This window comes from Prionailurus bengalensis, chromosome B3 (assembly GCF_016509475.1).
Source record: "Prionailurus bengalensis isolate Pbe53 chromosome B3, Fcat_Pben_1.1_paternal_pri, whole genome shotgun sequence".
Taxonomy (NCBI): domain Eukaryota; kingdom Metazoa; phylum Chordata; class Mammalia; order Carnivora; family Felidae; genus Prionailurus; species Prionailurus bengalensis.
In genome coordinates this window covers 120,333,159-120,345,554 of record NC_057355.1, presented here as the reverse complement: position 1 = coordinate 120,345,554, position 12,396 = coordinate 120,333,159, and the positions used below count along the sequence as shown (strand labels likewise).

The window sequence follows — 12,396 nt, the reverse complement described above, 5'->3', positions numbered from 1 at the left end:
CTCTGCTTGCGCTCTCTCAAAAAATAAACAAACATTTAAAAAATAAATAAATTAAAGGGGCTCCTGGGTGGCTCAGTCGGTTAAGCATCTGACTTCGGTTCAGGTCACGATTTCACAGTTCGTGGGTTCGAGCCCCACGTCGAGCTCTGTGCTGACAGCTCAGAGCCTGGGGCCTGCTTCAGATTCTGTGTCTCCCCCTCTCTCTGCCCCTCCCCCGCTTGCACTCTGAGAAATAAAATGAAAACATTAATAAAAAAAAATTTTTTTTTTCAACGTTTATTTATTTTTGGGACAGAAAGAGACAGAGCATGAACGGGGGAGGGGCAGAGAGAGAGGGAGACACAGAATCGGAAACAGGCTCCAGGCTCTGAGCCATCAGCCCAGAGCCCGACGCGGGGCTCGAACTCCCGGACCGCGAGATCGTGACCTGGCTGAAGTCGGACGCTTAACCGACTGCGCCACCCAGGCGCCCCAATAAAAAATTTTTTAAATAAATATATAAATAACAGAGTACCAAAAAAAAAAAAAAGAAGAAGAAGGAAAGACATTATCTCAAAATAAAAGACACTTTTTCAATGGGAAAACAGCATTACAAAAAAACTCGGGGCACCTTTTTTATTTTCTTTATTTTATGGCAGACCAGTAAAAATGGTCATAAGAATGTGCCCTTGACAGATGGGCACTAGGAACCACCACTTTGAACCATTTGGGGGTGACTTTGGGGGTAGTGGAGACAGAAGAGAGGAGTTTCAGCTCCAGTCCCATAAGGCAATGCCCCGCTCAGAACAGAAGCGTGACCCCTTTAGTGAGGAGGTCAGGTAGTTCCCTGCATCTTGCTGAAACATGTAAAACAACTCAAGAGAGGGTGCAGATGGTGTCAGTGAGAGGTGGCTCAAAACCTCCAAAACCCTGACCCCTGGCAAATCTGGGCCTCTGTGCAGTTTCGTAAATGGTTGATCCAGAGAGGTTATCTTCCCCAGCAGGTTTTTTTCTGCCAACCAACCTGGCTGGCTTGGAAGCCTTTTAGAACTTTCATTTACCATGGTATTCCATCCATCCATCCATAAGTGCTGTTTTTATGGTTTCCCTCAACCACCCATTTTCAATAAGCTGTTCATTGTACCAGCCGAGGTTGGCCAACCCTGGTCCTCAGTGAGGACCTAACGCCCTGCATGGCAAGGGGCTTCTGTGGTTGTGAGAACCCACCCTTGGGCAGAGCTTCCTCCACGCAGGAACCAGCTTTGTTGTCTTTGTGCCCCCCCCCCCCCGCCCCCTGGCAGCCAGTCTGGCCAAGGGAGGGTGCCCACCAATTGTTGATGGAATAGAGTAGCAAATAAGGCAGAACCAGAAGTGAGTGACTCAAAATAAAAGTGAGACAGGGAGGCCTGCAGGATTTCAGGTCTGGGGTTTCTAGGGTGTGAAAGATCTTATTATTAAAGTCAAGGATGGGCCATCCTGGGGCCCAAGAGGAGAAGGACAGAAGCCAGACTGGTTTTGAAAAGCTGTCTTAAGGCAAGGACTGCCCACTCAGAGGTGGAAGGGAGACTGGGATTGGGAGAGGCTGTGTGACACTCCGCTCACCCAGGCCAGGCTTTGGTCACAGCCGGCAGGGAGATGGTCCGAGAGACTAGGCGCCCTGCGGTGTTCATGGGAAAACACTCAGGCCTTCCCTTTTTACTTCCTCTCAAAACTAAAGCAGGGCCAAGACCTGCCCTGGACAAACCTGCTTCCGCAGTGTTCACTGACCTTGGTTTGGCTGCCTGGCTGGTCTCTGGGGTGGTGGTGACGGGGCCTGGTGGGTGGTCAGCTGGGGGCCAAGTCCCCAGAGTGGCAGCCAGGAGATAGGCCCAAATCTTGCCACTGTGGCAGTGTGTGTTTGGGGAAGCGCTCAGGGTCAATCTTCTGACATGGTCTGTTTATCTGGAGGCCAGGGGCCTGCCAGGAAGTGATGCTGAGGCACTCAGGAAGTGCTCTGGCAACAGGATTCAGCTCATGGTGGGAATCCTGAAGTAAGACCTGTATTTCCCCACTCTCTCCTGAGTAGGCAGATTGCCCTTGACCGACATGATGCCCGATCAACACATCCTTTGTGTCTCTGAGCAGCACCACCTCCTCCAGGAAGCCTTCCGTGACTTTCCCTTCTCCTTGCCTCAGCCTGGGTTCGAGGATCTGGCTGACATTTATCACATGACCTATCTCCTGGCTTCCATATGAGACAATACACTTCATGCATGAGAGATTGGTTCTTTCTGCCATAGGCCTCGCACCTAGTGAGCCCTCTATGAATGTTCACTGAATGAATGCATGAACTGGTAAACATGGTCCATCATCATCTAAGATTTACTGTGTGGGCTCTGGAGAGGGACAGGGTCCTGAAGTCTCCACCACCTGCAAAGGTGCATTCGGTGGCTGACTTGAAGCCACCAGATCCCTTCATTTCATCAGCAGCTCCAGGTAGAGGTTCAGAAATGGTAGGGAGGAAGGACCGTACCAGCCCCACTGGAAAGCAGTGGGGAGGAAAGAGCCTGGGCTTTGCAGTCAAACAGACCCGGATTCGAATCCTAGATCTACCACTGACTAGCTGGGTGGCCTCGGGCAAGTTTTTACCCTCTCTGAGCTTGAGGCCTTATTTGTAAAATGAGAAGCATAATCGCCCTTGCTGCAAAGGATTGTTGTTAGGGTTAAATGAGATAGTACATGCGAAGTACTGTGCCTGGCACAGTGTAAACACTCAAGAGATAGTAGCTGCCTTAAGAAAAAATGATCTGTCATCGGTGCGCGTATACTAGGGCTAAGGATGCAAAGAGGTGTCAGGGACAGTCACAGGAGCTGATCACAGGAATCCATGGGGAATTGGGCCACGTACGTGAGCACCCATCATGCTGACGGCAGCATGCCCACTGAGCGGTGTGCACGGTGAGTGCCAGTGCTAGTTGCTCACAGGAGGGTGCACTAGCTCGAGGTGGTCATCAGGGATGGGGAAGACGCCTTGAGGGAACGGTAGGACTTAGGTTAAGTGGAGAGGAATTGGAAAGAGTTCCAGGGAGGGGCCACAGTACACTCAGAGGCAGAAAGAAGAGAGAGCCACACCCACAGGCCGGTCTGGCCACCGAGGGTTAATTTAGAGGGATTGATTGTTAGAGGGGGATCAGACGGGGGAAGGCGTTCAGTGCTGGTTTCTGGAGGCGCCCGGGAGCCAGTGAGTGTCTCCGAGAGGGAGGTGGCATGGGCCAAGTGGAATTTTGGAGAGATTTATTCAGACTGGCCCCTCGTGTGGACTCCAGGCCTGTTCTCAGAAAGAAGAGTACAGCTCAGGAAATCCCAGGCTCAGGATCTGTGTTGTGGTGCCTGGTATTTTTTTTTTTTTTAATTTTTTTTCAACGTTTTTTATTTATTTTTGGGACAGAGAGAGACAGAGCATGAACGGGGGAGGGGCAGAGAGAGAGGGAGACACAGAATCGGAAACAGGCTCCAGGCTCCGAGCCATCAGCCCAGAGCCTGACGCGGGGCTTGAACTCACGGACCGACCGCGAGATTGTGACCTGGCTGAAGTCGGACGCTTTAACCGACTGCGCCACCCAGGCGCCCCTGGTGCCTGGTATTTTAATGCACTTAGAATAACTGAGGCCCACGAGGGTCTGCGTGATCTGCCTCTATTTCCCCGACCTTGCATGCTCTCCCCTATCACCAGACCCCAGCCTCCCTGGACCTCTGGCACTTTCTCAAATGTACCCTGCTCCCGCCAGCCCCCAGAGCTTTGGATGTGCCTGGCTGTCTGTCTGCCTGGAAGACCTTGGCCTATCTACCTGCTTTGTATCCGTTGTGGCCGGCTCTTCAGAGAGACCTGTCCTGATCTCCCCATCTAAAGTCACGCATGGGCCACCACATCGCCCTGTTTAATTGTCTTCACAGCCTGAGATACCGCCCGAAGCAATGTTATGGTATTTTATTTCCTGTTGGTCCCCCCCACTGGACTGTGGGCTCCACGTAGACAAAGACATCGTCCCCGGTGCCTAGTAGGGGCTCAGCAAATATTTGTTGAGTGAATGAGTGACAGATAGAGGCGACTTTGGGTTTAGAGGATCCAACATGAGCCTAACCATGCTCTCCTGGGTTCTTTTGTGTTCGTGTTCCCCATGCAGGGCCCCGCATCCCGATGTGTACCTCTGCATGGGACTCTCTCTCCCATGACTGCTAGTCACTGGAGGGGACTCCAGATTTGGCAAGGTGATGAAGGGCAGTGAAAAGTCATGGCTCTGGGGGGGCCAGTGGCTGCTGCACAGCACCAGCTCAGAGGAAGGGGCCCCGGTCCAGCCCCACTTTGCCCCCAGGCTGGATCCAGGGCCCAGGAGCCAGAATTCTTCCTGCTTTCGGGCAAGAGTTCTACCACTTGTTAAGGAAGGTGAGGAGCTTGAGAGCAGATGCTCTCCAAAGAGGAAGAAGAGAGACTATCAATGCTGAAGATGTCTTTGAGAGACCCTTAGGATGCCCCCAGCCTCCTCAGTCTGCCCTTCATGTGATTCATGAGGAAATTGGGGCTCAATGAGATCAAGATCACGCAGCTCACGGAAGACAGAAAAACCCCAACAACTCAACCTCCCCCCGCCCCTTGACTTTCAGGCCAGTGTTGAGCCCTTTCCCATGAAAGAAACTCATTCGTTCATTCATTGTTTGTTTGTTTGTTTGTTTATTGAGAATCTACTCTGTGACAGTCTCTATTCCAAATTCTGGGGCGGCCGGAGGGAAGAAAACAAAACATCTGCCCTCTGGGACTTTCAGTCTGGGAGGAGAGACAGACAACCAGAAGTGAGCACAAATGTACCATACAATGTCAAGTGCCTCACGCCTTTGGCCATTCGGTGTCTGCTTGGCTGTTCAGAGATGACAGGGGAACCTCACCCTGGGGACCGGAGGGGGGAGGCGGGGACAAATGGGCCCAGGGAGCCTTCTGAGGCCAGAGTCGGGCTCCCTGCTTGAGTGGGGAAGCCCAAGCAGCACCAGCCAGGAAAGTGTCAGGACGCCCAGGCCCCTGCCCTCATCCCTCTCCCTGTCTCCCCAGCTGTGTGCCAGCCGCCCTGCCAGAACCGGGGATCCTGTAGCCGGCCCCAGCTCTGCGTGTGCCGCTCCGGCTTCCGGGGAGCCCGCTGCGAGGAGGTCATTCCTGAGGAGGAATTTGACCCCCAGAACTCGAGGCCAGCGCCCCGGCGCTCAGCCGAGGGGTCACCCAACCCACGCAGGAGCAGTGCAGCCAGAGAAAGCACCACGACACCCAGAACACGCTCACTGGCCTCACAGCTGCCGCCGGCCAGGTAAGTCCTCAGTGGGACCTCAGGTCCAGGGGCAAGTGTCTCTCTCTCTCTCTCTCTCTCTCTCTCTCGGGATATCTTCCTTAGGACCGTTGGGTAAAGACCTCAGTGGAGAAGACCAGAGTTATCCTTCCTTCCCTCCCCCCTGCTCTCTTCCCCTTTCCCTGCCCTGACCTGAGGTGCAGGGAGCAGAAAAGTGGGTGTCGGGGTTGGCACAGGCTTTTTCAGGCTGGGGTGGCCAGGAGAGGTGGGAAGTGGAATCTCTACCCTCCAGTCCTGGGAGAAAGCTGAGGAGGGCATGTACCCGGGCCCTCTTGTTTCGAATCCTGGTGTGGCCCCTTCCTGGCTGCGTGGCCTTAGGCAATTTATTTACCTCTCTGATTCCTCGTCAGTGAGGCGGGGACAAATGATGATAACCGCAAGCATGGAATGGTTGTAAGGATTAAGTTAGTTAATATGAAGACAGTGCTTAAAACAGTGGCTGCCACATAGTAAACTCTTTATAAGTGTTTTCCTCTGGGGCATCTGGGTGGCTCAGTCGATTGAGCGTCCAATCATGGACGATTGGCTCAGGTCATGATCTCACAGTTTGGGAGTTGGAGCCCCGAGTTGGGCTCTGTGCTGACAGCTCTGAGCCTGGAGCCTGCTTCTTCAGATTCTGTGTCTCCTTCTCTCTCTGCCCGTCCCCCACTCACGCTCTGTCTCTCTTTCTCAAAAATAAATAAACATTAAAAAAAAAAAAAAGTTTTCCTCCTCCACCTCCTGCTCTGCCTATGGTCCATGGCAGGAAGGACCCCTCTGCCTGAAGAAACCCTTCAGTTCATTCACTGCTCAGCAGTAACCTCTCTCCTTGAAGGGGAAGAGAAGGAGCATGTGGGGTGAGGGGAATGTTCATGGGCAGGATTCCCTGGCCTGCTTACCAGCCAACCTGGCTAGACTTTTTCTAGCTCTGGACAGGAAATCTGAACTCTGTAAACTGGTCCATTTCTAGGGGGCTGTGTTTTCCTTTTGGTTTTTCAGGCTCGTTTTTCCATTTGCTTCCTACTTAAGATGTTCTTTCTGAAATGTTGCAACCTTGTCTTGCTGAACTAAGGGGAAAAAGGAGTGGTCCTCTGGGAGGCCAGGAGAACCAGGGAGAGGAGGCTGACCTCAAGATCAGGGCCCCAGCAGAAAAGCTCAGGAGAGAAAGGAAAGGCGCTTGAGATCGTCCAGCAACTCGGAAGGGGGAGGCAACCAGGGTCTCAGGAAGGTAGGGGTCCGGAGCCCCAACCACCCAGGCAGGTAGTTTCCCAGGGCAGCCAGAAGCACAAAGAGCACAAGGATAGTCTCAGGCTGAGGTCTAGGGAGATCCAAATCAAAACCAGAAGAGCCAGACCCTTTGGCCAAGGCCTTGGGATGCGGGGGCAGAGAGAAGGGCAGAGCTAGTGGCCAGGTAGGCAACATAGGAGGCAGAGTGAATGACCCGGGAGTGGCTGTGAGCAGGTGGGCAGGGCCTGAGCCTTGTTATGGTCGGTCCCAACTGTTGATGCAAGGTAGGTGGGCCTGGTGTGAAGGCATCTGGAAGAACACCAGAGGTACCAGCTCCAGAGTCAGCCCGGAGCAGGATGGGAGTAGAGTCCTTCCAGCCTGGAATTCACCAGCAAGCTCTCTTTTGGCTTGCAGGGCTCCTTCGTTTTATAATGCACGGAATCCCTGTTGTTACGCACGAGCGGGGATGGGGGATAGTTGCCATGCTGTCCGTTGTACTCTGGCGTCAGAGCTGTTCAACATCCCCTGCCCCATCTTGCCAGCCCATCCCGCCCCTGCTATTCAAGGCCCAGTCCCACTTTCTCCAAAAGGCCCTCTGATCACTTCTGCCCAGCTCTCTGACCCCCTGCCACGCATCCCTTGTGGATCTGTGCCCTGTGTCTGCAATCAGACTGTGTGGCCTGGGCCCTGGAAGGCAGTGACTCCGTCTCTCCTTCTTTGGATCTCCCGCAAAGCTCCTCCCACAGTCCTCACTTACAGAAAATGCTCAGTCCACAATTTGCTTCACTGGGTCCAAACTGAAGAGTCACCTAGAAAGCGTCCACCCAGCATTGGCTCCTCGCCTTGTACCTGGAACCAACACACCAGCCCTGTGCTGCTCTGAGTACAGGAAGAGGTGAGGCTCTGTGCTTCCGGGTGGAGCACCTCACACTCTCCCTCGGGACAGTCCGTTCATCTGCTCACCGGACCAGAAGCTCCCTGAGAGTAGGGACTGTGTCCTGCTCTCTTATGGATGTGTCCTTGGTACCCAATACCGTGCTTGGCTCGCTGTAGGTGCTCAACTTATGTGAGCGAAATGAATAGACGGATGAGGCCCAGTGCTGGGGAGAGGAGGAGGCTGGGTTACACGAGTCTTCCGTCCCCCAGCAAAGGATCCATGTGTGCGAGAGGCCGTGGAGGGCGAGGGCCCACAGTGAGGTCAATGGCCCACGGCAGGGACGTCCTCTTCGAGCCTCACAGCCTCCCTGGCCAGGGGCTACTGTGTGGTCATGAATGAGCTACAGCCTCCAGGCCGGCCCAGTCTCTCTGTCTCTGCCCCGGGACCTCAGTGCCATGAAATCTGGGAAAGTCCGAGTGGCCCGCTGTCGGCCCAGCTGTGTTTTGCTTTGAGAGGCCAAATCCCGCTTGCCTGGTGGTGTCAGACATTTCCTGTGAGCTTGGCTAGGTTCCCCAAGCAGCCTTTGGCCTCTTTCCTGATGGCAACTTGCACAGGCCCTTGGTGTCCAGATAGAGGGACTGGCATGAAGCAGGGGCACTCTAGAAGTGAGAGGGGGGCCCAAAATATCTGGGGAGGGGAGACACTGGTGATGTCCGGGAAACCCCCTTCAGGAAAACACCAGACAGAGGCCAAGAGATGTGTGTTCCCGAAGGAAGTCGAAAGGGAGGGGCCAGGAGCGTCTAGGGCAGCAGCAGCAGCAGCATCTCGCCCTATGCAGAGGCAGACGTGGATGGAGGTCGTCCAGCTGTGGCCTGGGCCGGCTGCAGGGGCCTGGAGACTCCCTCCGAGACCCAGGTCTGAGACCTTCCCCAAGGCTGGTCAGAGGGCCTGCCCCACCTGGGAGCAGGAGCCAGGCAGCTGGGGACAGGCCTGAAGAGGTGGGGCAGGGGTGGTTACAACCACCTGGGACAGACCAGCCAGCCATGGAAGAGCGCTTTACATCCACGCTTCTCAGGCTGCAACGGGAACTTTGTTAACATGCAGCTGCTGATGCTGCAGGTCTGGGGAAAGCATCGCTAACGTGGCCTCAGGTGATGCTGATGCCGCTGGTCCATGGACCACACCTTGAATAGTGAGGGTCCATCCTGGGCTTTGGGCTCAGACAATCCTGGGGGGTCCAATTCTGGATTTATGACTCATCAGCTGTGTGACATTAGGCAAGAATCCTAAGTAATCTGAGTCAATAGTCCCCACCTGATAGGATTGCAGAACGGACGAAATGAGACCGGGTATGCAGAGCACTTAGTAGAGTGCCTGAGAGTTAGTCCTCAGTGTAGGTTAGCCATCAGCAGGCTGGTTCTTTCTGCTGTGGGGACGTGGGTGGCAAAGAGCAGACAAAACGTGGGGTGCATGCATGTGTGCATAGACCTGCTCTGGGGAGCAGCCAGAGGCCCAGGCCAGCCTCAGAGGAGCCGGGACCAGCAGATCCCACAGCAGCACCCATAGTGGGTTTGGCTGGCTTGTTTCTTCCACCAGGACCGTCCTTATGGTAAGGAGGAGAGCCCTATGGGAGAGGGGGCTGAGCGAGGTGTCACATTTCTCAGAATGGGAGGCACCTCCATTGGGTTTGCTCCTTAGCCTGACCCAAGGACCTAGAAGCTGGGCTCTGGGGACATTCTAAGCAGTCTTGCTCACTCCTTGGGCAACAACAGGCCTGGAGGACAGTGCTATGCGGGGGGGGGGGGGGGGGGAGAGAGGTCTGGGAAGCTGTGGGCCCCATGGTAGTGGCTGTCCGTTGGCTGCTCCCCCAGAAGGCAGCTAGAGTTCGCCTTCTTTTTACTAACCCGGTCTCTCTCTGTCTCTCTGTCTCTCTCTCCTGGATCTCCTGTCCACACACCCCACGTCTTAATCCACCGTGTTAGTTTCTTACGGCTGCCATAACAGATTGTCACAAGCCAGCAGCTTAACACAATGCAGATGCGTTATCCTACAGCTCTATAAGTCAAACATCTGACTCCGGTCTCACCAGGCTAAAGTCAAGGTGTCAGCGGGCTCAGTTCCTGGAGGCTCTAGGGGAAAATCCATTTCCTTGCTCATTCGGGTTGTTGGCAGAATTTAGTTCCTTGCAGTTGTGGGACTGAAGTCTCTGTTTCTTGCTATCTGTCACTTGAGGGCCGTTTTTAGCATATAGAAGCCATTTACACTCTTTGGCTTGTGGCCACCTTCCTATCTTACAAACCAGCAATGGCACGTGAACTCTTCACGTTTTTGAATCTCCCCTCTACCTCCCTCTTTGGCTGACTCTTTCTCACTGATTTGTCTTCTACCTTCCTCCACGTTTAAACACTGGGCCCCCCTGGGTAATCCAGCTGTTTTGTCAGCTGATTAGCAACCTTAATTCCATCTGCTACCATGATTTCTCTTTGCCATTTAGTTGTTTTTTTTTTTTTTTAATTTTAATTCCAGTGTGGTTAACGTACAGTGTTATATGGGTGTCATTCCTTTTGTCATTTAATGTAACGTATTCAAAAGTGTAACACTAGGGGACAAAGATCATGGGGGCCAACCAAACCCACCCACCGCAGCCCATTCCAGCTGGGACCCTCCATCTGAAGTGCAACAACTCCCCTTTTCAAGGGCTTGCCACAGGGCAGCCCTACACGATTTGGCCCCCAAAACCTTTCTGACATCTCTGATGTCAGGTTTGACCATCCATTACTCTCATTCACTCTGCTTCTGTCGCATTGGCCAACTGGTGCTTCCTCAAATATGCCAGAGGTGCACCTACCTCAGGGCCTTTGCACTTGCTATCCCCCCACCCCCTAGGGATACCGTGTTAATATTTCCTAGAGTGGCCATAACAAATTACTACAAACTGTGGCTTAAAACAACAGAAATTTATTCTCTTCCAGTTCAAGAGGGCAGAAATCCAAAGTCAAGATGTCAGTCGGGTTGTTCCTTCTGAGAGGGAATCTGTTCCATGCCTCTCTTCTAGCATCTGGTGGCTCCCGTCAATCTTTGGGGTCCCTTGGCTTATAGCTGCCTCATACTAATTTCTGCCTCTGTTATCACATGGCCTGATCTGTGTGTGTGTGTGTGTGTGTGTGTGTGTGTGTGGTGTCCTTCTTATAAGGACACCAGTCATTGAATTTAGGGTGTGCCCTAATCCAGTATAATCTCGTCTAAACCTAACTGATTACGTCTGCACAGACCCCATATCCAAATAAGGTCACAATTATAGGATGAGGGTTAGGACTTCAGCACATTTGGTGAGGGGTACAATTCAAACCACATCAAACACTCTTTCTAGATCCTCACATGGCTCGCTTCCTCCCCCTTCAGCCCTTCTCTTCTCAGTGGGGTCCTCTGTTCACCTGATTTAAACCTGCACACTCCCTAACCCTCCCTCCCTACCCCAACCCCAGAGATTTTGTTCCACTGCACTAATGTCTTCTGTGTTTTACTTATTTGTTTGGCTTATTGTTTTTCTTATCCCGGTAAAAAGGCCAGGTCCAGGAGGGCAGGGGGCTTTATCTGCGTTCTTGCTGCCACACCTCCAGCACCCGAACACAACTGGCCCAGAATGGGGATAGGTGAACACGTGCTGAGGGACAGGCTCGGGTCTCCCCCCAGTCATCTCATGTACCCGTCACGGCTCTGTGCCGTTCTGTTGACGAAGCTCAGAGAGGTGAGGTCACTGGTCCGCACTCCCCCAGCCTGGCCTGAGATGCGGGCCTGTGACCGGCCTCTCTGGGCTTCTGCCTGTGGGAGAGGGAGGAAGGGCAGGTACCAGCCAGCCCCTGCTGAAGGCCCAGCCTCAGCGGTGAGAACCAGGCCACTGAGCACGTGTGGGTGCATTTGGTTGGTTATAGGACTCGCCTCCTCAGGGCAGGACCCTCGAATTGTTCAGCCCCCACCTCTCTACCTGGGCCCCCTTTGGCACTTCCTGACCTGTGACCTTTAACCTGCTGGTGCTGAGACTGCGCCCACAGGCTTCCCATGGGAGTGCTTCCCCCTTCACTCCCAGGCCTTGCCTGGGCCTCCTCTGGTGGGTGCAGGGTCTCAGCTCCCAAAGGGTGCTCTCTGCCCAAGTAGATCACTGCACCAAGAGCCACCGCAGGGGAGACCCGGGCTCCCTGCCTGGGGGCAAAGGCAGCACCCGCTGCCTGACAGAACGGCAAAGAGGAGACCGATGACCCAGAACCAGAAACTAGGTAGCTGGGGTGAGGGCAGCTGGGAACGGAAGGAGCCGAGCAGGTGCGAGGAAGCAGCCAACGTGTGTCTCAGGGGAGTGCTGGGTTTTGGAGCCAGGCCGAATTTAAACCCTGGTGCCCTCACAAACTAGTTATGCAAGTCACTTTACTTCACTGCAGCTCAGTTTCTTTGGCTCTGAAATGGGAAAACTGATGCCCATCTCATAGGAGGGTTGAGAAAATCCATTGAAATAATGTATGTGGAGGGATCGGTGGGGTGCCTGGCACACGGGAGGTCCAATAAATAACCTTATCTATGACAAATCAGTGGGACACATCCCATTTGCCAGGATGGGCTTTCCTCCACCCCACTGTCTAGACTTACAGATAGGGAAACTGAGGCACGACAAAGCTTGGCAGCTGGGTTAGGGGTCTGTTCTGGGAACCCGGGAGATCCTGACTCTGGGCCACTCTGAAGGCTTGCCTGGGTCCCCTGAGCCTGCCTGCTGCTCCAGCCACCTCCCACCCACTCCCCTCCTCTGCTCTGGGCTCTGACAAGCTGTCACATGCCCTCTGCTGGCTCCTTTGGGCGACATGACCCTCTGCCCTCCCTCCTCCCTCATTCAAGGCCCCTTGGACCCAAGACCATTCTCCAATTCCCCTGGGACATGATGAGGGACTGACTCATGCTAGAAGGCCTTGGAAAACTCCT

At 53.9% G+C, this 12,396-nt stretch overlaps 1 protein-coding gene across 4 annotated transcripts in view; it reads left to right on the top strand.

The window, feature by feature from the left end:
• LTBP2 (latent transforming growth factor beta binding protein 2) overlaps window positions 1–12,396 on the top strand; it is a 106,937-nt gene that overhangs the window by 18,392 nt on the left and 76,149 nt on the right. For all 4 annotated transcript variants that reach the window (XM_043556625.1, XM_043556626.1, XM_043556624.1 and 1 more), the window contains exon 3: window positions 5,060–5,309. In XM_043556625.1, coding sequence (XP_043412560.1) covers window positions 5,060–5,309 — 250 coding nt within the window. The remainder of the gene's footprint in view (window positions 1–5,059; window positions 5,310–12,396) is intronic.